Source organism: Epinephelus fuscoguttatus, linkage group LG18, assembly GCF_011397635.1.
Source record: "Epinephelus fuscoguttatus linkage group LG18, E.fuscoguttatus.final_Chr_v1".
In the NCBI taxonomy this organism is placed as follows: domain Eukaryota; kingdom Metazoa; phylum Chordata; class Actinopteri; order Perciformes; family Serranidae; genus Epinephelus; species Epinephelus fuscoguttatus.
The window spans coordinates 19,693,554-19,717,178 of NC_064769.1; the positions used below are offsets into that span (position 1 = coordinate 19,693,554).

The 23,625-nt window shown below is 40.8% G+C and overlaps 2 protein-coding genes across 8 annotated transcripts in view; one reads left to right on the plus strand and one right to left on the minus strand.

Moving 5' to 3' along the window:
- The window catches only part of LOC125905721 (lysine-specific demethylase 2B), a 31,028-nt gene extending 20,850 nt beyond the window's left edge, over positions 1–10,178 (plus strand). Inside the window, exons 15-21 of one of the 4 annotated variants that reach the window (XM_049603896.1) lie at positions 31–117; positions 227–562; positions 1,961–3,033; positions 3,128–3,291; positions 5,338–5,499; positions 6,205–6,423; positions 8,060–10,178. In XM_049603896.1, the coding sequence (XP_049459853.1) occupies positions 31–117; positions 227–562; positions 1,961–3,033; positions 3,128–3,291; positions 5,338–5,499; positions 6,205–6,423; positions 8,060–8,241 (2,223 nt within the window). In that variant the 3' untranslated portion in view covers positions 8,242–10,178. Of the gene's footprint in view, positions 1–30; positions 118–226; positions 563–1,957; positions 3,034–3,127; positions 3,292–5,337; positions 5,500–6,204; positions 6,447–8,059 lie in introns of all 4 variants that reach the window. The other 3 variants (XM_049603899.1, XM_049603895.1, XM_049603897.1) reach the window with 3 other exon arrangements.
- A 2,313-nt stretch (positions 10,179–12,491) lies between these two features.
- Positions 12,492–23,625, minus strand: part of rnf34b (ring finger protein 34b) — a 36,549-nt gene continuing 25,415 nt past the window's right edge. For 3 of the 4 annotated variants that reach the window (XM_049604792.1, XM_049604789.1, XM_049604791.1), the window contains exons 4-7: positions 21,031–21,093; positions 20,678–20,879; positions 20,558–20,581; positions 12,492–16,890 (exon numbers count right to left, since the gene is read on the minus strand). In XM_049604792.1, the coding sequence (XP_049460749.1) occupies positions 16,706–16,890; positions 20,558–20,581; positions 20,678–20,879; positions 21,031–21,093 (474 nt within the window). In that variant the 3' untranslated portion in view covers positions 12,492–16,705. Of the gene's footprint in view, positions 16,891–20,308; positions 20,351–20,557; positions 20,582–20,677; positions 20,880–21,030; positions 21,094–23,625 lie in introns of all 4 variants that reach the window. The other variant, XM_049604788.1, reaches the window with a different exon arrangement.

Here is a 23,625-nt window from a genome sequence, read left to right on the forward strand (position 1 = left end):
CCTCAGTAAATCTGTCCCTCTGTTGGTCAGGTAAAAGATTCAAACGGAGTCGTCAATGACGAGTTGCCAAACTGCTGGGAGTGCCCAAAGTGCAACCATGCCGGGAAAACAGGGAAAGTAAGTATCTGTATGTGTCTGAATCATGACGTGATCAAACATTTGACTCTGTCTCACAAACTCGGAACCAGAGAAATAAAGTTGTGCTCTCTGTTTTTCTAACCTTTTGGCCTCAAAGCAAAAAAGGGGGCCAGGATTCAAGTACGCATCAAACCTTCCTGGCTCTCTGCTGAAAGAACCCCGGTTAAATCGGGATTCAAAAGAGGAGCCCGACCCACCACTGGTGGCTACAGCAACTGTTACTGCTTTGACTACCGCCACTGCTGTGAAAAGAAAGGCCGAGCGGGAGGAAATGCCGAAGAGGAAAGAGGAAGAGCCTCCAAAGAAACGTCCCCCTTTGCTGACTTTGGATGGTACGCCCCGACCGAGGCTTGAGGACAACCCTCTGAGGAAAAAGAGGAAACTTTTTGACACCAATGACGAACCTATCATTGTGAAAAAGAAGGTAGGACCCTTTTCTGATTGAAATGTTATCAGTTATACTGAATAAAGTGGAGCCATAGATGGCATTAATGATGACAGGGCTTCAATCAACCAAGGTGAATCTTGGTCATCTGAAATTCCACCTACTCTTCAACCAATGGATTTGTCAATGGGGAGAAATAATCTGCACGTTATCTTCAGATTAACTAAATTGGCCACTGTACCTGTAGCATTGTGGGTCCACCATAGTATTTTGTCTTGAGGCTAGCATATTTTAAAAAAAAATTTCAATGGGAGTGCCGCGTGTTTACACGATGCCCCGCCACGCCAGCAGCATGACGATGTGCCGAGCATCTATTATGTGCTGAGCGCTGCACATTTGACATTTTAGTTCAACTTTAGGCCAGTCTCATTGCTTTGGGTAAAGCGCTGTGTTGGTCACTGTCTCTTTCCTTTATCCAGAACGGGGCAAGACTAAGTACTCCACCTTGTGCCAACAGTTTTACTTCTGCGGATATTCGGTATCATAGCAACCAGATACAACCAAAGCGGCTGAGTTGGCTCCAAAGCACTTCTAGCTGGGAAAAAACGCTTTGGTGGACATGCAGCTTTATTATGAAAGTAACACCAGCAATTGTCCAACCAATGAGAATTATATTGGACAAGAGCCTATCGACCAACCATACTCGGGTAGCATCATCATCATCATCATCAACGCTCAAATGTCCTTGTTTCTTAGCTCTTTAAGAACTTCCAAAGTTCAGTCTTGACCTTGGAAACAGCAGTTGACAAAATAATCTCTCCACAAGGTTCATTCAGCTCTTCTAAAACTTTTAATCATATCACAATCCCCCTATGACTTTAAACTTTACTTAAAGTGACATTTAAGTGTCTTCAATTCCATGGCAACTGGATCAGCTGCATTTTTTTTTTTTTTTTTACCAGGCTTGATTATTAATTGTCAGGGAGCATGTTTGTTTGGTAAACACCTCAGCAAAAGTCACATCATCATTTTTATATGTTTCCAGTGAAAATTAAATGCAAAAATGACCTTTCCCACTGAAACTGTGACTCATATTTAATCGCAAAATATGTCAAAAATAATCGCTATATAATTTTTTTTTTTGCATGTCGTGTAGCTCAAACAAGAATACATAGAGAGGAGCAGTTACAAATCAGCAGTTAAGTGCTCTGTAGAAGGGTTTCAACCTTTGAGTCGAGACACTGTGTGCATTTGCTCCAGATGGGGTCACGGAAGAATTGGATTACATTAATCAGTTTGGAGCTCCCTTACTTGTCTCGAAAACAGGATATGAAGTTAACTTAAACAAATGAAAACCTAATATGATGTCCTCAAATTCATCCTGATAAACTGACAGATGCTTTTATTATTTGTCTGTCTCCTATTCTCTCTTAGAAGAAGCTTTCAAAACCAGATGATCCTTTGACTCCCAAGCTGCTGAGGCAACTCAAGGCAGAGAATGATCACGGGGATGAGGAGGATGACCACGAGGAACATGAAGATGATGGGTTTTCCTTGGAAAGGATTCATCTAAAGGGAAAAAGCGAGTATGATGACGAGGACCAAGAAGAGGATGAGGAGGGAGAGGAAGAGGAGACAGTGAAAAAAGAGCGAGACAGCAGTGCAGAGGACAAAGCCAAGGTCCTGTTGAGTCCACTGCTGAGAACATCCGCAGTCAGAGAAAGTGAACAGTCCTCCAACTCACCTAGAGCTGGACCCAGCAGCGAATCAGGAGAGGCTCAGGAGAGGAGCGCTGCTCATCTAAAGGCTCGCCATCAGCGTCGACGCCTCCCCAACAAAGAGCTGAGCAAAGAGTTCAACCAGGAGATTCCCAAGACAGAAGACTGTCTGTCAAACCAAAACCACAGCTCAGTGAAGATGGAGGACGGTCAAGCCAGTCACAATCGAAGACCGCCGAAGAGCGAGGACTCTGTGACTAATCACAACCGTAAACCACTAAAAACAGAGGACACAACCACTAATCAGAGCCGCAGGGTTCTAAAAATGGAGGAAGGTTTGGCCAATCAGAACAGACGCCCACTGAAAACAGAGGACAGCCTGGCCAATCAAAACCACAGGCCTGTAAAAACTGAGCCTGAGAACGAAGTAGACGACCAAAAGCCGAGATGGCCTCTTAATAATGGCAGCAGCGACCTGGGCGACTGGCTGCGACACAGGGGGCGGGAGGTGAATGAGCCGCCACGTGGTTACTCACCACTCAGCTGGAACAGAAGCACGCAGATCACATCAATATGTCCCCGCCCACTCCCCTGCCGGTCACCGCCAAAATGTATCCAAATGGAGCGCCACGTGATCCGACCCCCTCCCATCAGCCCCCCGCCGGACAGACTCCCGCTGAACGATGGGGAAGCACATGTGATGCGCAGAGAGATGTGGATGACAGTGTTCAGTCACTTGACTCACAGAGATCTTTGTGTCTGCATGCGTGTCTGCAGGACCTGGAACAGATGGTGAGTACGAGGTGTACTGTACAGCTGAAAGCACGTCGTCCACACTTCATTATACGGCGGCCGTCTGTAAAATATCTGCTGTGCGTCTCACCAGGTGCTGCGACAAGAGGCTTTGGAAGCACATCAATCTGAACCGTTGTAAGTCCATCACACCTCTCATGCTAAGCGGCATCATCCGGAGACAGCCGGTAGCTCTGGACCTCAGCTGGACAAACATCTCCAAGAAACAACTCAGCTGGCTCATCAACAGACTGCCAGGTAAATACATTCCACATGCAAGACACTGCACTGTGTTTGTGTTTTATGAAAAAACAATACATGAGATAAGGTCCATTTGTGAAGAGATATGAGAGTGCTCTTAGTGTGTCTTAAATATCACACAAAGCAGATGGGTGGCAACCAGTGATACATTATAGATGGGTCTGATGGCCTTTTGCCATGGTGTTAAAGGGTAAGTTCTGTATTTTTCAACCTGGACCCTCATGTTTTTGTGCCTAAGTGACTAATTGGAAAAACAAGTTTGGGAATTGGACCAGTATTGAGCCAGAGCGCAGAAGCCAACAGCAGCGAAACAGGCTTCGGTGTAACCACTTGGGGCATTTGTGCACCATCAATTTATTTCCACTTCTAGTTCTTAATTTCTAACAGACTCAATTTATTATTCTAAGTGTTTGACAACTTATGAAAGGTCCCCCTACGATTAAAAAGTAACATCCATTGTGTTTAACCAGACACAGCCGTGTTGTCTCCAACCCACCAGACTCCATTTAAATAAACATTAATTTTAACATGTAAAGAGCCAGCCTATTTTCACATCTAACTGGGTGAGTTTAGAGATTATTTCAATTAAACAAAAGTTGGTGCTTGTTGGAACAGTGTGTCGACACACCAAAATGGCTTTTGTAAGTTTTATTTTGTTTCTTTTGACTTTTAATAAAATGTGCTTTGCAATGATAAAATTACTGTTCATTTAAATAGAGTCTTGCAGGTTTGACGGCAGCAATTTCGGGGCTGTTTCTACTTTAACAAGAAGGAATTTACTCTTTTAAAAAAAAAAGGACTATCTCTGTATTGAATCTTTCCATAATGTTGTCAGACACATAAAATAATAATCTAAGCATAGCTGTGGAAAAACAAGCAGTTTTATTGGCAAAAATTGACAGTGCACAAATTCCCCAAATGGTTGGACCAATTTCAAAAATTGTTGTTCCCATTAGTCATTTACACAGAAACATGGGAAAACAAGGTCCAGGTGGAAAAATACAGAACTCACCAATCAATCTTGCTACATAATTATATCATTTTGGTTAAAAGTACAAACTTTAATGAAAAAAATAAGTGGAATCAATCGAGGGTTTGTTTGAAGGAAATTCCAGTGTCATACTAGATTGTTATTAAGGGTGGCTGAAAGAAATCGACACAGCATAGTATCATGATATTTTTGTGTGCCAATATTGTATCAATGCATGGATGCCAAGTATTGAATTCATTATTATATGAATTATAAATATTGCAAGTACAAATTAAACTTTTGGTGGCCTACTAGAATAATGAAATCTATTAGAGTTTCAGTTCACTAGATACATTTTGCTGCAATAAAAAACATCGAGTTGAGATGGACAGACTGAAAACCTTCTATCTTATTAGATAAAACAGATGTTGATAAAGTTTTCCTTTTGGGATTAAATTTTCAGTTTAAACATAAGTACCTTAATAATATCGTATTGTGGGGCCTCTGGTGATTCCCACCCTCACTGGATTATTTTCAAATGTTCAAATGTTACCCATATTTTGTCAAACAAAGGAACATTCAAGTTATCTAAACTTTGAGTAAATATCTTTTAAGTCAACATTTGCCTCGATGAGGACTACAAAACTTTATGTACTAATGGCAGTAAAACTCCTGTTGAAGATGTCGATTTTAAATGTGTTTGTGTAGCATGTGCTGTTTTTATAAGTTACAATCCCCATATGGCTCCTCCATATGGATAATTGTATCCCCAGAGGCTCCTGAATTTAGATGGTTTTACTTCAGATGCTTATCTTTGTTCCTTCTAAATGTCTTTGCAGGATCACTCAGCTAATTAGATAAGACTGTTGGTGTATTTTGTGACCTCAGATTTACGAAAACTCTGGAGACTGGAAAACTGGAAGATAGGGCACATTTCTTCAACAGACTGAATATGATTTTGAAGTAGATTTGCTGCTTGTGGCTACATAGAACAGATTTTATAATACTCTCACAGGATCAGTGTGTTGTAGCTGAATGTAAAAAGTGTTTGTTTGTCATCGGTGTCCCTGCAGGTCTACGTGTGCTGCTGTTGTCAGGATGCTCCTGGGTGGCAGTCTCTGCTCTTTGCACCTCCAGCTGTCCTCTTCTGCGGACTCTGGATGTTCAGTGGGTGGAGGGACTTAAAGATGCCCAGATGAGGGACCTGCTGTCACCTCCTACAGATAACAGGCCAGGTACCAACCTGCGTTTCACGCACATTGTCTTAACAGTTTGAGGCTGTAGTGGCTGGTTTTATGATACTTTATTTTTGTTTAAGATTTTGTAAAGGGTATTTCTCCAGGCTTTAAAAATTCCAGTGGAAAGTAAGCATACCTTGAACTATGTGTTTAGTCATCGAGGCTGAGAATGTGTTACTGAATTACTGTTCATCTTTTATTTATATCATAAAAATGATTGCCTGATGTTATTTATATTACTTTATCAATTAATACTTACCATAAAAGTTTTCGTTGACAAAATTACCACTGCATGTTACTTATAGTCTCATTTTTGAAAAATGATAAATAATTTGATTAAGCAGCTGGGCACTGTAGATTTTAGCAAAAGTTACTCAAACAGGAGTAAATCATGCTTTGTTTGGGACTATTTTCAGCCGCGGATTAATACACAGTTGGTCCTCTTTTGATTGTAGCAGGATGATGCATCTGAGACTAACTCAAACTACAGCGCCCATGTTTATTGTTATGAAGGAACATGTCAACCAGTGCAACGGTCATTTATGTGTTTTCAATAGTTCTTGAACAACAAAAGGAGGACTATGGCACAGATGGAATAGGCCTTAGCAAACTTTGGATACACACATAATACTTAATTCACTGGTCAAAAAAATTAACTATATATCTCCTTCTCTCCTTAAAAATACTCCCAAAACTTTGTAGGTCAGCTGGACAACAGGAGTAAACTGCGTAACGTGGAGGACCTGCGTCTGGCAGGCTTGGACATCACAGACACGTCTCTGCGCCTCATCATACGATACATGCCCTCGCTGTCCAAGCTGGACCTCAGCTACTGCAACCATGTCACTGACCAGTCTGTCAACATCCTGACTGCTGCGGGGACAACCACCAGAGACTCGCTCACTGACATCAACCTGTCAGGTAGGAGCCTGTCTTTGTTGGCAGTAAGTGTGCCTGCATTTGACTTGCTCCCTCTAGAGGCTAAACTCAGAATCTAGCAGATGTATTGAACTGTCATGTCTGTCCACAGTAGATTATACTTCCAGTGAATTTATGCATCACTTCTGTTGATGTAAATAAAATATTTGTTTTTAGTTAAAGGACTACACCAGTGTTTTTTAATGTTAAACCACACTAACAACAAATAACATACTGCAGAGTGTTCTCCAAATTACATGCTTAGTTTTTACAGTAATTTCCCACCATTTTTTCAGACTTCGCTGGTTAAAAATCAACTTTGAGAGACCTGAAGCTGTGACTGATGTGAATGCAGCACAGAGAACATTTGTCACTGTTTTTTAAAGTTGCGTCAATGTCAAATGGTAAAGAATTTGCCAGCAGAAAATTATTTAAAACTCCTGAAACCAAAGTTTGTATGGAAGGTACTTAATTAAATAAATCTAAACACCTATGTTTTGATGTGGGAAAGTGCGCCAGTTTATTTGGTGTGCTCAGTAAAACTGATGGAGTGTAAAACATCTAGCCCGTAATAAATCTGTCTTTCATGAGGGTTTTAAAGGACCACCAAACCTCCCAAATGATCATTTGTACATCTGTTACTCACCTCATGTTAACGTTGAATTCATATTTTTCTTGCGTGCCTCTGTTGAATGAGGAATCCAAGAACAGTAAAACTTCTCGATGAACTGATGAACAGCAAAACTTTATCAAAAAACATCTGTTGACAAACTAAAACACAACTTGTGCAGTATAATCCAAGTCTTATTTATCCAGTCATATGCTCAGTACTTTCCAACAGACAGTCCTTTTCAACAGGGAACTGAACAGAGAGCGAAACTTAAATCTTTGCACTCTCCATTGACAAAAACAGTAATTTTACGTTGCTAAACACGGCATCTGCTGGGCTACCACTGTTTCGATCAGGTAGTTTGTTTGGGTTACTGTGTAACCCAAACAAACTACCAACAGAGGCAGCCATAGACCAGAATTGTGTGAAAGTGTAGTTTTGCTGTTTTTAAATGTGGACCCCAATGACTTCAATTCATCAAGACTTTTTCCAGTTTTTGGGTCCTTCAGTTACCAGAGGCAATGTAACACGAGGTGAGTAACTGATATACAAGTGGTCATGTAGGAGGGTGAAGTATTCCTTTAATGTTCACTTTATGCTGAAACCATTTTAAAGAGGTTTTAATCTGCGGTGCTACTTCTTGTTCAGAGGCATGAAATTATATACAGATTGTAAAATCAATTTTTTAAAGAATTGAATGGCTTTTTTTTTTTTTTTTTTTTTTTGCAAAGTGCACAAATGCCAAAAATAATCAGATCTTATTTTTGTTGTCTCTCTGAATACCATTAAATGTAAAAAGCAGTGAATCAAAGGGCTACTATGGAAACAGCTAAAAGCCAAAATGCATTCTGGCTCTCTGTCTCCACATTTATCCTGAAACACTGCTCACCACAATGAGGCCTTTGAATTCCATGTCCAAGAATATCCTAAAGGCTTTATTAATCCATGTGTGTCACAGCTTATGTCAGTACAGGTGACCTGTTACGCATCATTTGTTCTTTTTTCTCCTAACCCTGTTTCTCTGTGCAGTCTGTAACAGGGTCACAGACCAGTCGCTGACCTATTTCAAGCGCTGCGGGAGCATATGTCACATCGACCTGCGATACTGCAAACAGGTGACCAAGGAAGGATGCGACCAGTTCATCGCAGAAATGTCCGTGAGTGTGCAGTTTGAACTGATAGAGGAGAAACTGCTGCAGAAGATCAGTTAGGAACAGACTGTGTGACACTCACACGTGGTAAAACTACTGTCCACATGGAGGCAGCAGACGACTGCGTGCTTGTGGAGAAAGTCGCTGTGTTTCATGAACACCAGCAGACGCCTGAACAGACACAGGACGCCTCTGTCTCTGATGTAAAGGGAAGCTGTGCTGCTAAGCAAGAATGTAAAAAATGGAAATCTTGTCCTGTGAAGGCAATATTGCAAAAATGTTTCTGTTGTTGTTTGCACCAGTTTATAAGTTATTTATTTCTTTATATTGATTGTTTATGTATTGTACCATGATCTATCTTTTGGTGTTTATAGAATATTTTTTGTTCCAATGCAAAGTTTATCGCATTATAGAGTAATATTTTTGTATCAGAAAGTGTTTCATACATTTATGTGCAGTATTGATTGCACCCCTGTACAGTATCATACCATTGGAATTGATAATCAATCGGCATTACTTTTATGCTCTTTATTGTCGAGAGGCAAAGGTCTAAAGATTTGTTGCCAAACCGTAGGATGGTAGCTTGTGTTTGTGTGGGTGTTTTCTATATTTTATTATAAACGTCAGCTCCCTGTGTCTGATCGGACAAAGGTACGGTACATTTTGTTCTCCATATAACGATACCATTTGCACTGATACAGTAAATATGAATACATGAATGTATTCACACATACACTACACAGTGTACAAAGCGTATTTTTCCAACACTAAAATGTTCCACTAATTCTACTAACAGCTTCTAGGGTTATATTAAGACATAGCTGCATACGAAACGTCTTTGCCAGTCTCCATCACTCTTTAGTATTATTGGTGCTTTGTGAAAGGAAGCGTTTTAGCTCTGCATGCGGCAAAGAAACATGTTTACACCACAGTCAATAGATTTAGTAACTGTGAAACAATATAACCATGTGTTTACTCCTGTCATTAGCTGAACTCCATATGATTAAAAAAATGACTCAGTGCTGAATCATGCAAGAAATAAAAGAACCAACAAAGTCCAGGTAAAGATTTTAAATTTGCACCAATCTTTCAGACGAGTTTTCTCCCATTTGATGGATGTGACATGTGTCACTCAGGTTTAACAGGCCAAGAGGCTAAAAGAAATGTATGCTGTATATTGCAAAATTCTTATTAACCCAGACATTTGGTTACAGCGCAGTGGGCAGTGTAGTGCTCTGTTTCCAAGGGCAGAGATGAATATGTCTTTTTCAAGATATAAAACCCATATCAGTAAATCAATCCAATAAATCTGTCAATCTGCAGATGTCGGCTTCTGACCACATGGTCAAGAAACGCAATTATAAGATAGTGTTGTAAGACAGTGTTTTTCAAATGTGGTTTGAAGAAGCTGCAAAAAACATCTTGAAAGATCTGTGCAAATGTAAAAGCAAAAATGGATTTTGTTTATTCTTTTCCGAGCAAGAGATTCCACTGCAGTAGACATTCATTAACACTGGTTGTTTTCTTTAAAAATTATTTAATTGTTTTTATGTTTTTTTTTTGTTTTTTTTTTATTTTAGTTAAACATCTAACAACAAAGTACTTTGCAACCTGTGGCATCAGTCAGTAGCATCTTCATGTAAGTGTTGTTGTTAGACATTTATTCATCATAATATTTAAAGTTACATAAAAAAATTTTGCTATTGGAACTTGTCTAATAAATGTCAGACTCAACAGTTTAATAATTTGATAGGTTTGCATTTCTTTTTGGAAACTAAGCTTTTTTAAAGATAAAGTCTTTGTGAAACTTTTGAATAGCACTTGGTACAGTTCAGTGGATGGGTTTACGTTTACTTTTATTTACTTTTGTTTTTTTATTAAACCACCATGTCTCCATAAAATGTTTTAGTACATTACTGTAAATGTTCAATCTGTACATACTGTACATGTAAAACCTCTAGGAAAAGTTAAGTCAACCTTTGAGATATTAAATTCATTTTAAATACTGAGCTGTGTACGTACGTTTGGTCCGTTAGATTTTTGAAGCATTTTGAATAATAAGAAACATGATTTTATGTTGATACTGTAATCTTGCTGTTATTAGATTTGTATTATTATTTAGGACTGAAAATTAAGTGTATGCCAACCTTTTAAGGTGGCTGTAGATGAACAACATTATGCTTTAAGTTCACCCCCATATATATATATATATATATATATATATATATATATATATATCCTCTTACCTGTAGTGCTATATACAGTGCATTCAGAAAATACTCAGACCTGCTTCACTTCTGTCACTTTATGTTGCAGCCTGATGCTACAATCATTCAAATTTTTTTTCATATTAATCTACACACACTAGCCCATAATGACAAAGTGGAAATAGAATTTTAGATTTTTTTTTTTACAAATTTATTAAAAAGGGAAAAACTGAAATATCACATTGACATAAGTATTCAGAGCCTTTGCAACAACACCTGAAATTCCACTCAGGTGCCTCTCATTCCCCTTGATCATTGTTGAGATGTTTCTACACCTTGATTGGAGTCCACCTGTGGCAAATCAAACTGATGGGACATGATTTGGAAAGGCACACACCTCTCTATATAAAGGCCTCACAGGTGACAATGCATATCAGAGCAAAAACCAAGCCATAAGGTCAAAGGAACTGCCTGCAGAGCTCAAAGACAGGATTGTTGCAGGGCACAAATCTGGGGAAGGTGACAAGAAAATTTCTGAGAGCACAGTGGCCTCCATAATTCTTAAATGGAAGGCGTTTGGCACAACCAGGACTCTACCAAGAGCTGGACGCCCAGAGAAACTGAGCAACTGGGGGAGAAGGGCTTTAGTAAGAGAGGTGACCAAGAACTCGATGGCCACTCTGATGGAGCTCCACAGATCCTGTGTGATGGGACAAAGTTCCAGAAGGACAATCATCACTGCAGCCCTCCACCAATCTGGGCTAGATGGAAGCCTCTCCTCAGTGCAAAACACATGAAAGCCCGCTTGGAGTTTGCAAAGAAGCATCTGAAGAACTCTCAGACTGTGAAAAACAAGATTCTCTGGTCTGATGAAACCAAAATTGAACTGTTTGGGAGGAAACCAGGCACAGCTCATGGCCTGCCCAATATCATCTCAACAGTGAAACATGGTGGTGGCAGCATCAACAGCATCACAGCATCAATTCTGTGAATGTTCTGGAGTGGCCCAGACAAAGCCCTGACTTGAACCCTATCGAACATCTCTGGAGAGACCTGAACATGGCTGTCCACCGACAGTCCCCATCCAACCTGACTGGGCTTGAGAGGATTTGCAAAGAAGAATGGCAGAAAATCTCCCACTGAAGGTGTGCAAAGCTTGTTGCGTCATAACTAAAAAAAAGGCTCGAGATTGTAATTGCCGCCAAAGGTGCTTCAACAAGTACTGAGTAAAGGGTCAGAATACTTATGCCAATGTGACATTTCAGTGTTTCCTTTTTCATAAATTTGCAAACCTCACTTTGTCATTATGGGGTACTGTGTGTAGATTAATGTGAAAAAAATAATAATTTAAATGACTGTAGCATCAGGCTGCAACATCACAATTTGACCAAAGTGAAGGGGGTCTGAATATTTTCTGAATGCACTGTATCAATCAATTGTTTTGGTGTGAGTTGCAGAGTGTTGGAGATATCCGTCTCTCAAATATAATGGAACAAGATGGCACTCGGCTTGTGGTGCTCAAAGTGCCAAATCCACATCCACAGACTGAACCACAACCACCAGCCGTACCACTGTGCAGAAGGAAGAGTGCATCTACTCATAGATGAGAGGCTCGTACTAATGACAGCGCGAGATGTGAACATCAATGGCTTCCTCCTTGGCTGAGCTGTAACATTAGCTAGCTCAGTGGTGCTAGGTGAGCTAACAGTAGATGTAAACTTCCTTGTGAGTGGTGACACAGTTGGAGAGTGTAGTTTGGTAGAAAGAAAATAGTTCCTATATGAAACTGCTCATAACAAGGTCTGTAGATTATCTTGAGTAACTGGGTCATGATTCTGTAAAGAGACATAGCTGTTGAGTTTTTCAAATGTATTTTTTTGGCGCTTTGAGCACCACAAGCCGAGTGCCATCTAGTTGCATTATATTCGAGAGAGGGCAGACATCTTTATGGCTGATATCTCCAACACTCGGCAACTCACACTAAAACAATCTAGACTGATAAATAGCACCACAGGTAAGAGGAAAAATATGGACTTTTGATTTTGGGGTGAACTGTCCCTTTAATGAGCGATTACAAAATGAAGAGCAGGGTTTTACGTCTCTGGTTTGTAGTACTGCATTTTATTGAATCTAATAAATTATCTTCTCTTGTTTACCAAAATAAAAAGGTTCAACATTCCATAATATAAAGATCCAGGATTATGAGTGCTCATGATGACCTCCTACTCTGATAATACTGTAGCTGCCTATGAATGACATCTTTGAGAAACAGCAGCATCAACAAACAGACTTACAGAGTTACAGCGTTGGTTACAGTGCATGGTGTCAGTGTCGGTTTTGGATCCGAAGCAGACAATGACAAAGAGTGCTAGAAAGCGAGAACATGACTGACGCAACTTTAATGGTGAGAGAGTGACACGATCAGAGGGCTGAGGAACTCTTCTGACCAAAACCAGCAGAGATACATTCTGAAAAACAGTATATTTTATTTTATTAGCTATAACTTTAAATCATGTCGTCTCCCAAGTAAATGGAAAAATATACATTTAATGACTTATCAGTAAACAACAATATAAGCTATGCGATTCACATAACAGCAAGTCAGCTTCTTCTTCTTCTTTTTTTTTTTTTAAACATACCACAGGCATACGATACACACAGATTAGTGACATCTGAATTAACTGCATCTCATGACAAGAAAAAAAAAGTGTTTCTTTGCATAACAGGTTAAAGTAAACCGGGCTTCCTCTACGTCTTACTGCGTGATGGATATTTGGAAGGACGCCTTGACAACATGACAACAGGTATGTTGATGTTACACTCAGAAAAGAGGAAGTAGCACCTGTCACCTAAGATTCGACACATTAACGGACAACACAATCAAAGAAAGACACTTGGTAGACTTGGAAACTGAATGGTATTGCTTGGTGGCAGTTTTTAAAAGGGTATGTTTGTTATATTTTTTCAACCTGGACCTTTTTTTCCCCATGTTTTTGTGTTTAAGTGACTGAAGGAAACAACAGTTTTTTAAATTGTTACAGTACTGAGCAAAAGTGCTGCAGACGAAGGCAGAAAAACAGGCTGCAATGTAACCCTTCGGGGCATTAGTGCACTGTCAATCCACTTAAAGTGCTTGTGTTTGCCAGTAACAGGCTCAGATTATTATTTTAAGCATTTAAAACTTAAAGAAAGTATCTCCACAGAGACAGACTTTTTTAATTAAGTGTAACATCTTTTTTGCTGTGCCAGAAACAGCCCCGAAAAAGCTATTAACAAATCCACCAGACTCCATTTAAGTAAACAAAGTCGACAGAAAGCAATAAAACTCACAAAAATTAGGTCAGATGGGAAAATGTGCTGGCTCCATACACACTAAAATCACTGTTTATTTGAATGGAGTCTGGTGGAATTGGCGATGGTGATTTTGGGGCTGTTTCTGGTTAAACAAAGAAGATTTTACTCTTTAACACAACGTCTATCTCTGTAGGGTCCCTTCCATAATGCTGTCAGACACTTTGAATAATAATCCGAGCCTGTCAGCGGCAAAAACAAGCACTTTTAGTGGACATATGCTGCAAACATGCCCTGAGTGATTGCTGCAGCTCTCCCACTCAATACTGGACCAATTTAAAGAACTGTTGTTTCCATTTGTCATTTAGACACAAAAACATGGGAAATAGACTCTAGGTTGAAAAAATATCGAACTTATCCTCTAAAATTAAAAGAGGGGTGAGTCTTCAAAATGTAAATAAAAATAGTACAAAAAATCTTCACTCAAGGTCCACTTATGAGCTTTTTCTTATCTTGTGGTCTTCCTAATGAAGCCTGTGAACTTTGAAAGCCCAGGAAAAAGCTAGCAAGGGGGCCTTGAGTTCAGATTTCAATAAATAAATCGGTGTAACAGGAATGTAGTGCAGCACGTGGTGCGACCAAGCAGCGTTTTTTACTATTTGTGTCTTCAGCAGAAATCACATCTGTGCATTTAAAGTAATAATCTCGAAGATTTTCTTTTAAATAAATGCTTTGTTAAGTCACTGAATGAGGTAACACAATGGTGACTGAGCCTATGACTCACTGATAAAAGTATTGCAATATTTATATATCTGCAGTATCACAAACTGGGTGTTAAGGGAGACATTCGCAGAATAAATGCTGTATTACGTCACTGCTAATGTAAATTGAACATTTCCTACAGCTGCAGCTTCACATTAAAAACCTTTAACTGGCGAAATACAAGTTGACTTTTATTATGAAGGGGTCACAGGAAATGCAAGATGTTTTTCAGTGAGATTAATACTGACTGCTGAGGAAGCTGAGCTGTTAGATGATGAGCTGCAGGTGACTGCACACCTCCAACTTAGCAAGGCAAACAACTCCTTTTACTGTGCCCTGCTATCCGCAGACTAATGCTGTGTGCAACGTATTGAATGTTCCTCAAAATAAGACCACATAGGTTGTTTGCACAAGCAGCATTTATGACCCATATCTAAGTTTATTGTTAGGTGGTGACTTCTTGTGGTAGTAGTACTTATAACAGGGGCAAAGAAGGAAGACATATGACATAAAATAAATAGCAGCAGAGTCCACCGAGTGTGTTAGGAAGGTGTGGTCAAACAAACACAGGACTGTCATCTAGAATACCGATGTTCATGTCCCACATGAGACCAAAAGTTAACAATGTATATCACATGACATATGTGAGATCTGTCACTTGAGATATTTCACATTACACTGAGTATCTATAAAGAGATATCTGCATACGAATGCACAATCTGTGGGCAACGAGACAAGATTTTAGTATCGGATGTGTTCGGGTTTCTCATTGTAGTCTGAGTAGCATTGAACAATCACGCTTGAGCAGCAGGTAAACAGTCCAAGTGGAGAGGCAGAAAGCATCGGCTGAAAGCCATGTTGGAACCCACTGATTATCGTCTGACAATGACGTAGCTTTATATTGGCTTTTTTACTTATTCATTTGCATTTATAGGCAGATAACTGTATCGAGATTAGACAAAATGGCCGGCGCACAGGAGAAGTCGTCTTGGCCCTGACAGGCGCTTGCTACACTGGATCTCCCGAAATATTGGCCATTGCCTCAAGGGACTTCTCGTCGTCAGACCGATAGTCGAAGGGTTCTGAGATGGCATTATATTATTAACAAACTTACTATGAAACTTATACCAAACCAACCGATGAGTTTTGGTGCAGCTGGGACCATTTCACAACCTTAACCATGTGTTTAAAACTACAACTGTTAATGGTCATATACGACCTATTCCATTGTCTGGTAGAGGTGCTACTTTAGAAAACACTCCTGTCGGTCATATTAGACATACAATGTGGTCGTATTGGTCGGAGGACTCAGATCAGATCGCAGTTGCTCACAGAACGATGGAAAAAGCCCATTATCAAAATAACAATAGTTTGTCTTGCTGCCCCCAAAACTCTGCAACCTGCAGTATTAAGTACATATGTGCCAAATCAACCAGGACTGAAATCTTCGAGATTGCCACTTTAGTTTTAGATGCGGAAACAATCACATCCTTCACTCAGCCAAGTGTTCAAATGTTTACTTCTATACACTTTATTTCCTAAAATTCATAAAAGAAAAAAAAAGAGTTAACTATCACACCAAGCTTGCTGGTTATGAGATTCATATACGGTGAAATCTTAACCAAATATCGTTTAAAAGGCATGACGTTTGGCACCATGTGTGAGATGACCCGGTGCGTGTGGTGTTCAGATTAACAAATAGACATTTAATAAAAACACATGTAAGTCTCTTTTTTTTCTGATATTGCACATCCTAAAGGAACACTGAGGGAGATAACACGGCGTCATGTGGCATGACTGTGTAAACCATATTGACTCTAACCCTGGGATCTTATATTTTCCCTGCTTCTCCTCGCCACACAGAACAACCCAATCTGCTTCAAGTATCCACGGGACCACTTCCTCTCCCCCCTCCGCCTCCCCTGTGAGTAAAATCTAAACAGAGAATAGAGAGTAGAAAGTGATGGCAGGGGTTTCTGCTGTGTGTTTAACAGACCAAAGAGAGAAAGAGTGAGTGTCCCAGTGCAGCTGTTGACGGTCCACCAGGGAGGAGAAGTGGGGCTGGAACATGAGTTAGTAAGGGGGGAAAACAAACCGTGGTAGGCCAGAGGCAACAGTCTGGTTTCAAGAACCGGGAGGTTGCTGGCGCCTGCTGCAGCATTAGGCCCTGCGAGACGTCATGCACAGCAGTTCATCCTCAGTGATAAATTCAGGGCTCGGGCCACGTGCACGCCTGAGGGCCGCTCTGATGCACACACAGAGTTTTAAGACTTGAAGACGTGCACGGCCCGCACTACGTACTGCCTGCAGATGGGGCACTCGCTCATTCTCTTCCCACATTTGGTGCAGGTTACCATGTGACCACATTCCAGCAGCACGCAGTCGATGATGGCGTCCATGCAGATGCGACACAAGTTTTCATCAGCCGCCAGCTGAGCTCTGACACCATCTGTGGATGGGAAAAAAAGTTTTTTGTCAGTCGCGATCGTTCTCTGCAGGCTCATTAAACGGTGTGAAGTTTAGTGATGTGCAGATGCTGTGCAGCTGCTGCTGTCTGAGAATCAACATAACCACATGATTCACAACTGTCTGGTCATTAGCAGAAGTTCCTCTCCCCTATTTCCCTAAACTCCAGTTGGTTTGTAGCTGGTATTTAGTATCACAGTCTGGTAATGACATGTTTCATCCCAACAGTGGCACGCTCAAGAGAATTTTCATGAGGGATAGCCAGATGGAGCTGAAAATCCTGGGGTGGCACACCAAAACCAAAAGTCATCACTGACTTTCAGCAATTTGGTTATACTGTTAATGTGTACTGGCTAGCTGAAAACTATGTCAATATGGCATACTGATATACTTTGGCCAGCAATTGTATCAGGGGTCCAAAATTGCTTTCGCTTTGTTCACAACTTGCACATGTGAAGTGTCACTTTAAAATGACCTAAAACACTGTAGATAATTTCAACTGGTTGTTACAGCTGTATGTGTTCTGTGCTGCTGTCCCTTTTCCCTCCCTCATACCTGCCCAGGTGTGCTGCATTAGTTAACGATGTGCAGCACACCCGGCATGGAGGAGGTGGTTAAGAGCTCCTATGCCAGCAGCAGAGGAGAGAGGCCTCTGGTGTGGAGACTGCCGGTCCTGCTGCCTCTCACCTTGGGATTTTTGTTGTCTTGTTTGCTTGTTTTACTTGTAATAAATCTCATGGATTTGAGTGTTTTAAATGTGTTCATGTGGTTATTTTGGGTCAGTGTTGGAGTTTTGTTTGCCCCATAGGGCTGCCTAAGGGTGGGGCGTAACAAAGGCTACAACCATGAGGTGCATCCCAAACGAGCCCCCATTTGTTATGCCCCTATGGGGTGAACAAAACTCTAACAGTGTGTTCACACCGGGTGCGAGTAAAATATTCGCCTCGCTCTACTCGCGCGAGTTTGACCGCTGGAATATTTGTTTTTACTCGCGACATTCACGCTAGTCATTCATGCGAGTAATAGAGAGCGGGGCAGGGGCAGGGGCGGGCGGGACAGCAGCACGTCAGTGACGTCGGTGACAACAGGAAAATCTCAACACTGATAGGCTGCCCTGACACAGCATCAAGCGAATATTTCACTCGAGTTCAATATTTTGAACTTGCACCAAGAGGCGAATGACGCGAATTTCGCGTGTTCACTCCATTCGCGTCATTCGCCTAATGCCATTCGTGCCGCCGGCACAAATTTGCGTCTACATTGACTTTGTATGTAATCTTATCACGCAAAAAATTCGCCTCGCGCCCGGTGTGAACACACTGTAACACTGGCCCAAAATAACCACATAAACACCTTTAAAACACTCAAATCCATGGGATTTATTAGAACGGAAACAAGCAAACAAGACAAAAAAGAGAGGGCAGCAGTCCACACACCAGAGGCCTCTCTCCTCTGCTGCTGGCACAGGAGCATTTAACCACCTCCTTCATGCCAGGTGTGCTGCACCTCCTTAACTAATGCAGCACACCTGGGCAGGTCTACGAGGGAGGAAAAAGGGACATCAGCACAGAACACATACAGCCGTAACACTGGTGAAGTTGCAGTAACACCATTAAGGTAGTTAGTGTATGTTGATCTTAGCCCCACTGACAATGAATAGAAATCAAGCCCAAGGTAACTGCAGTAAGGCCTATTGTGGAACTGTGGTAGGTAAATCATAATATTATCATAATCATTATATTATTTTCAACCCAAACAGAGAATAAATTAAAAATTAAATGATTTAATCCTGTTGTAAAAAATCATTGTACAGTGGGAATATTAATTGCAGACATTGCAGTGTCAGATATGCCACTAGATGGGAAGAAATACCTGGATATACTTTGGAGTATTTAGAGGAAGAAAAGAGAATTTTTGGACAATAATTGCAATAAAGAATTAAAGATATTTGTCCTCTACCTCCAGTGAGGTGGACTGGCAATTTGCAACTGCCGGTATGTTAAATGTTCCTAATAACCGACCTGTTTCTTTAACTGTAGTTAGATGTTAGCTGGTCTCACAAAGCCAGACCATCACAATTATGCACTAGTGGTAAACTAGAATTACTTCCTTGTAGATGTATGCCTCTGGGCACCAGTCAAGTTGGATTCACTGCAACTTACTGGCCCCCCAGCAGCACAGAAGATCTATACACTCATCACAGTTTCATGGTGGACACCAAAGATTAGTGTCACCAATTCAGTATCTGACCAAATGTCTTTTCTTCTGTTCCTGAGATATGACATTGAGTAATGGCCAGAAAAATGTTTTTGCAGAACATTTTGTTGTCACAATGAGGCTGACCTTTGACCTTTTGGATATAAACTGTCATCACTTCATCATTTTATCCCATTACACATTTGTATGAAATTTAGTCAAAATTAGCATATGAATTCTTAAGTTATGTCTGCAAACATGTTTTGTGAGGTCATGGTGACTTTGGCCTTTGACCCTCAACCACCAAAATCTAATCAATTAATCAGTGCTGAGTCCAAGTGAACGTGCCGAATTTGAGGAAACTCCTTCAAGGCTTTCTTGCGATATTGCATTCACAAGAATGAGACGGATGCAAGGTCACAGTGATCTTGACCTTGAACCACCAAAATCTAATCAGTTCATTTAGTCCCAGTGGATGTTTGAGCCAAATTTGGGGAAATCTCTTAGGGCATTCTTGAGATATCGTATTTACAAGAATGAGACGTAGGCAAGGGCCCATTGACCTTTGACCAATAAAATCCAATCAGTTCATTGAATCTAAAGGAATGTTTGTGCCAAATTTGAAGAAGTGATGTCAGTGCAGTGCTTTACAGGAGTTAAATGTCTGATAGCTGACTGAAAGCTCACTGGCCTATATCTGGCTCCTGCTGCTCACATCTTGTGTGACGGGGAAAAAGCCAATCAAGCTGCAGCCTGTCTGCTGTCCCTACACGTCTGACTATTAAGTGGGCTAATATGATCCTCAAGCCCTTTTTGTCAACAAGAGAGCCTCTAGGAAGCTCAACAATGTAATTACACCTGATGGAGACATGCTGCTACTAAAGTAACATGATGGCTCATCAAGAGGTAAAAGCTCTTAGAGAGTGCATTAACAACAGGATGAGAGGCTGTCCTTCAGAATGAAATGAGATGATGCACCCTGGAGAAGAAACACGAGTGACAGAACGTGGAGACACTGAATCAGACGGGGCATAATGACTCCAGTGACCATAATGTGATAATATGGAGGATGACACAAAGGATCAAGTGGGCAGAAATGTGGCAGCATGCCTTTACTGTTATCAGACAATCGATGTGATGTACAATGTGGTCATGGAGAAGATGAAAGAGGTGCTGTGAAGTGGCTTTTTATAAAAACATCTTACCTCCAACTCCACTGTTGCAGAGAGGTGGAGGATATGCAACCACTTTATAGATAAACATGAGCAGTAATAAAGAACATATATATTAGTTCAGGAAACACTGAAGTTACCTTTTAATGTAAAACAATCGGTTTTCAACACTGAAATCACATCACCTGAGGGAGCTAAGTGCATGTAGATTTAATATGTTAATGTTAGTGTTCACATTGAAACCTGGGAAATATGATTTAAAAAAAAAAAAACAATAGTTACCTGCAGTTATGCTCACATTTTCCACTAAAAGAAAAGGAGAACAAGTTTGTTTTAAACATACAGAACACTGAAGGTCAAAATGTGAAATTTAGATGCATAAAGATAAAGCAGAAATCGTACTGGATTTCCTGTTCTGCTCGTTTTCTCTGTAGAGTCGATGCACTCGCTCCAGCAGCTCCCACTTCTCGCAGCAGCCGGAGTAATTGACAAAGTTCCTGGCGAGAATCTCTTTCAGCTGGCGCACGGAGAGGTTTTCTATCGCCTCTTCATTGTCCAGATCAGACAGCGAGGCCCTGATCCTCCTCTGTGTTGCCGGACTGACCTACAATTCACACGCGGAAGCAGAGCTGTGGTCAATAACACGGTCTGCATTCCCTGAAAGCCTTGTCAGTCCACAATGATCTTTGTTCCTCTACTATAAATACTTTTTAGCGTCTATAGTGAATGTGCCAAAAAATAAGCAAGTGTTGTACCTCCATGAAATTTTCAGTGGGCTCCAAGTTCAAGAGAGACGCTGTTGGAGTATCTTCCTGCTCCTGTTTGAGTAGAAAACAACACACTGAAGTTAATTTAAACTAGTTTAAAGGTCCTCTATAAGACATTCAAAGCATTAAAGGAGCAGTGTGTAGGGTTTAGTGGCATCTAGTGGTGAGGACAGCAGATTGCAACCAGCTGAAACTTCTCCCATGTGCCAAGTGTGAACTCCCAGTTAGGATTCCTTCAGTGTTCATTGCTCAGGAGGTTTTCTGAGCTGAGCTCTAGTGATTAAAACCAGTAAAAACACTGAATAAATCAGTTTCATGTCAAGAAAGTCAGTGATTTTCCAACCTTGCTCATTGCAGAGAGGCTGCTAACTATGGTGGCTGATGCAAGAATGTGAACGGTCCTATTTAGAGCCAGTGTTTGGTTTGTCTGTCCTGGGCTACTGTAGAAACATTGCAGTGCAACATGGTGGACTCCATGGACAAAGACCCGCTCTCTATGTAGATAGAAATGGCTCATCGTATACATGTTTCTGCACATGAGCCCCTGCACTGTGCTCATATGGCGGTTACTGCTGATGATGAGACGGCATCATCACGGCCACCGTCCCAGGTTAACACTGTTAGCCCTGTTAGCACTGTTGCAGTTGTTGGCACTGGTAATGAGCCAATGTATTTTCAATTTGTGATGTACTCTGAGCCAATCAGAGAGGACTCTGAGGGTGGGGAAAAGAATCAAGTTCAACAGAGAGACGATATCAAGAAGCACATGACGGAGGGAGAGCAGTGTGTGGCTGTACGGAAAAAGACGCAACTTAAACGTCGAGGTGGACAACATTTGCAGACAAAAACACTTGTTTGTGTTGGTGCAAGTATTATTTTGCAGCTTAATTTCCTGCATGTTGTGATTTTGTTCTTGAGTTTTGCTCCAGTTTGAAGTGACAGCTCAGTCAGGTTAGACATGTTTGTTATTTTCATTAAATTTGAAACAAAATGTAGGCGCCATTTTCATCGCAAACGGAGGAGAAAGTTTTTTCATTGTTTCATTTCATAGTGTATGAGACTAGTAATCCCACAGTGGAAGCACCGCATTATTATCCATTAGTTATTCACCGTAGATTGTTACTTCACATATCCTGTGGTTATCATCAGTTCTGTCTTGTTTACTGTTTTCTCTTAAGTCCGATTTACACTTAATTTGGTAAACTGGAAATTTAGCCTCAACATGAACTGCGAAGAACTCAGGATCCTGTTTACTGAGGATTGAAATAGTAGCCCATCCTAACATTTAGCATATTTGGCAACAGAGGGTTACACGTGCTACCCAGCAGCTCAGTCACCTCCATGTTGAAAGCCGTGTGCAGACAACCTCTGAATCATAGATACGCTCTGAACATGAAATAGGCCAATCACTGAGTTTAATGCTTCAATAAGAATTTAAAGGAGCTCAATTAAAACAAAATGCTTTTATGATTTATATCAAATCCCTCCACTTCAAATGTGCTGTTTGAACAAAATGAAAGCAGCACAAGAGTCAGAGCTGAATGAAGTGTAAAAATATGACACTGAACTGTGTTATTTAAATGGATGTGAATTATATGACTATCAATGCCATGGTGAAAAATACTTCACAGCTCGCTGCGTTCTAATTCTGTAAATTGGAACGGTTCAGATATCTCATGAAAGAACAGAAATGTTTAAATAGTGGCTCGGCTTCTCTTTACTCAGCAGTTCATTATTCTCTTTGAAGGTGGAGGTCGGGAATCTGCCGGATGATAGGAGAGCAAATGGAGCTGCAGAAAAGTGCAGACACTGTTTGGTGTGAGTGCGCAGCTCTGTTTTATCTCAGCCATTTATGTGCTTTGAAGAGAAGATATCGTCTCTTTATTCTTTTATCTGCCTGACAAAAGAGAGCATGTGAAGGGCTGAAATAAGCTGTAACTGTGTGATATCACGCTGGACTGCGGTCGCTGTTTCTGTATGGTTAAAAAACAGGAAAAACCTCTGCCTCCCTGGGCTTTGGCACATTCCAGCAGCAGGCCAATCATCTTCCTCCAACGAAGATGTGTTAATAATGTATCTGTCAGCGTCTTGGTGAGAGATGCCTGCCCTCAACATCATGCTTTTGCACAGGCTAGACTCCTCAGAGACAAAAACACGAGCAGCAGCCCTGACGCAAGCCAAGTGCCAAACCTCTCTGGAGCACAAAGTTTCTTTGACTTGATGTTAGATCTCATTCAACTGTTTCAAACATGTGAAAGTACTAGAAAGCTCCCAGAGAGTGCATACTTCTGTCGAGGCTGCACAAGCTGCTAAATTTGTCATTTTAAGAATAGAAAATGTTGAGAAATCTTACGTCTGCATCAAAATGCACATGGTGAGACAAGATTGGGTTAGATGTAGGGGAGAGCGGGGTCAGTTGGGACACTTTTGTATTGACTAAAAATAACCTTCTACTACTCACAGACTACTTTAACAGTAGTGACAATAATTTGATCCCTGGATAGATACAGTGTCTGCTATTAATTTCTCAAGTTTTTTTTTTAAAAAAAAGGTACAATTGTGTTTAATGTACCAGGATTGCAT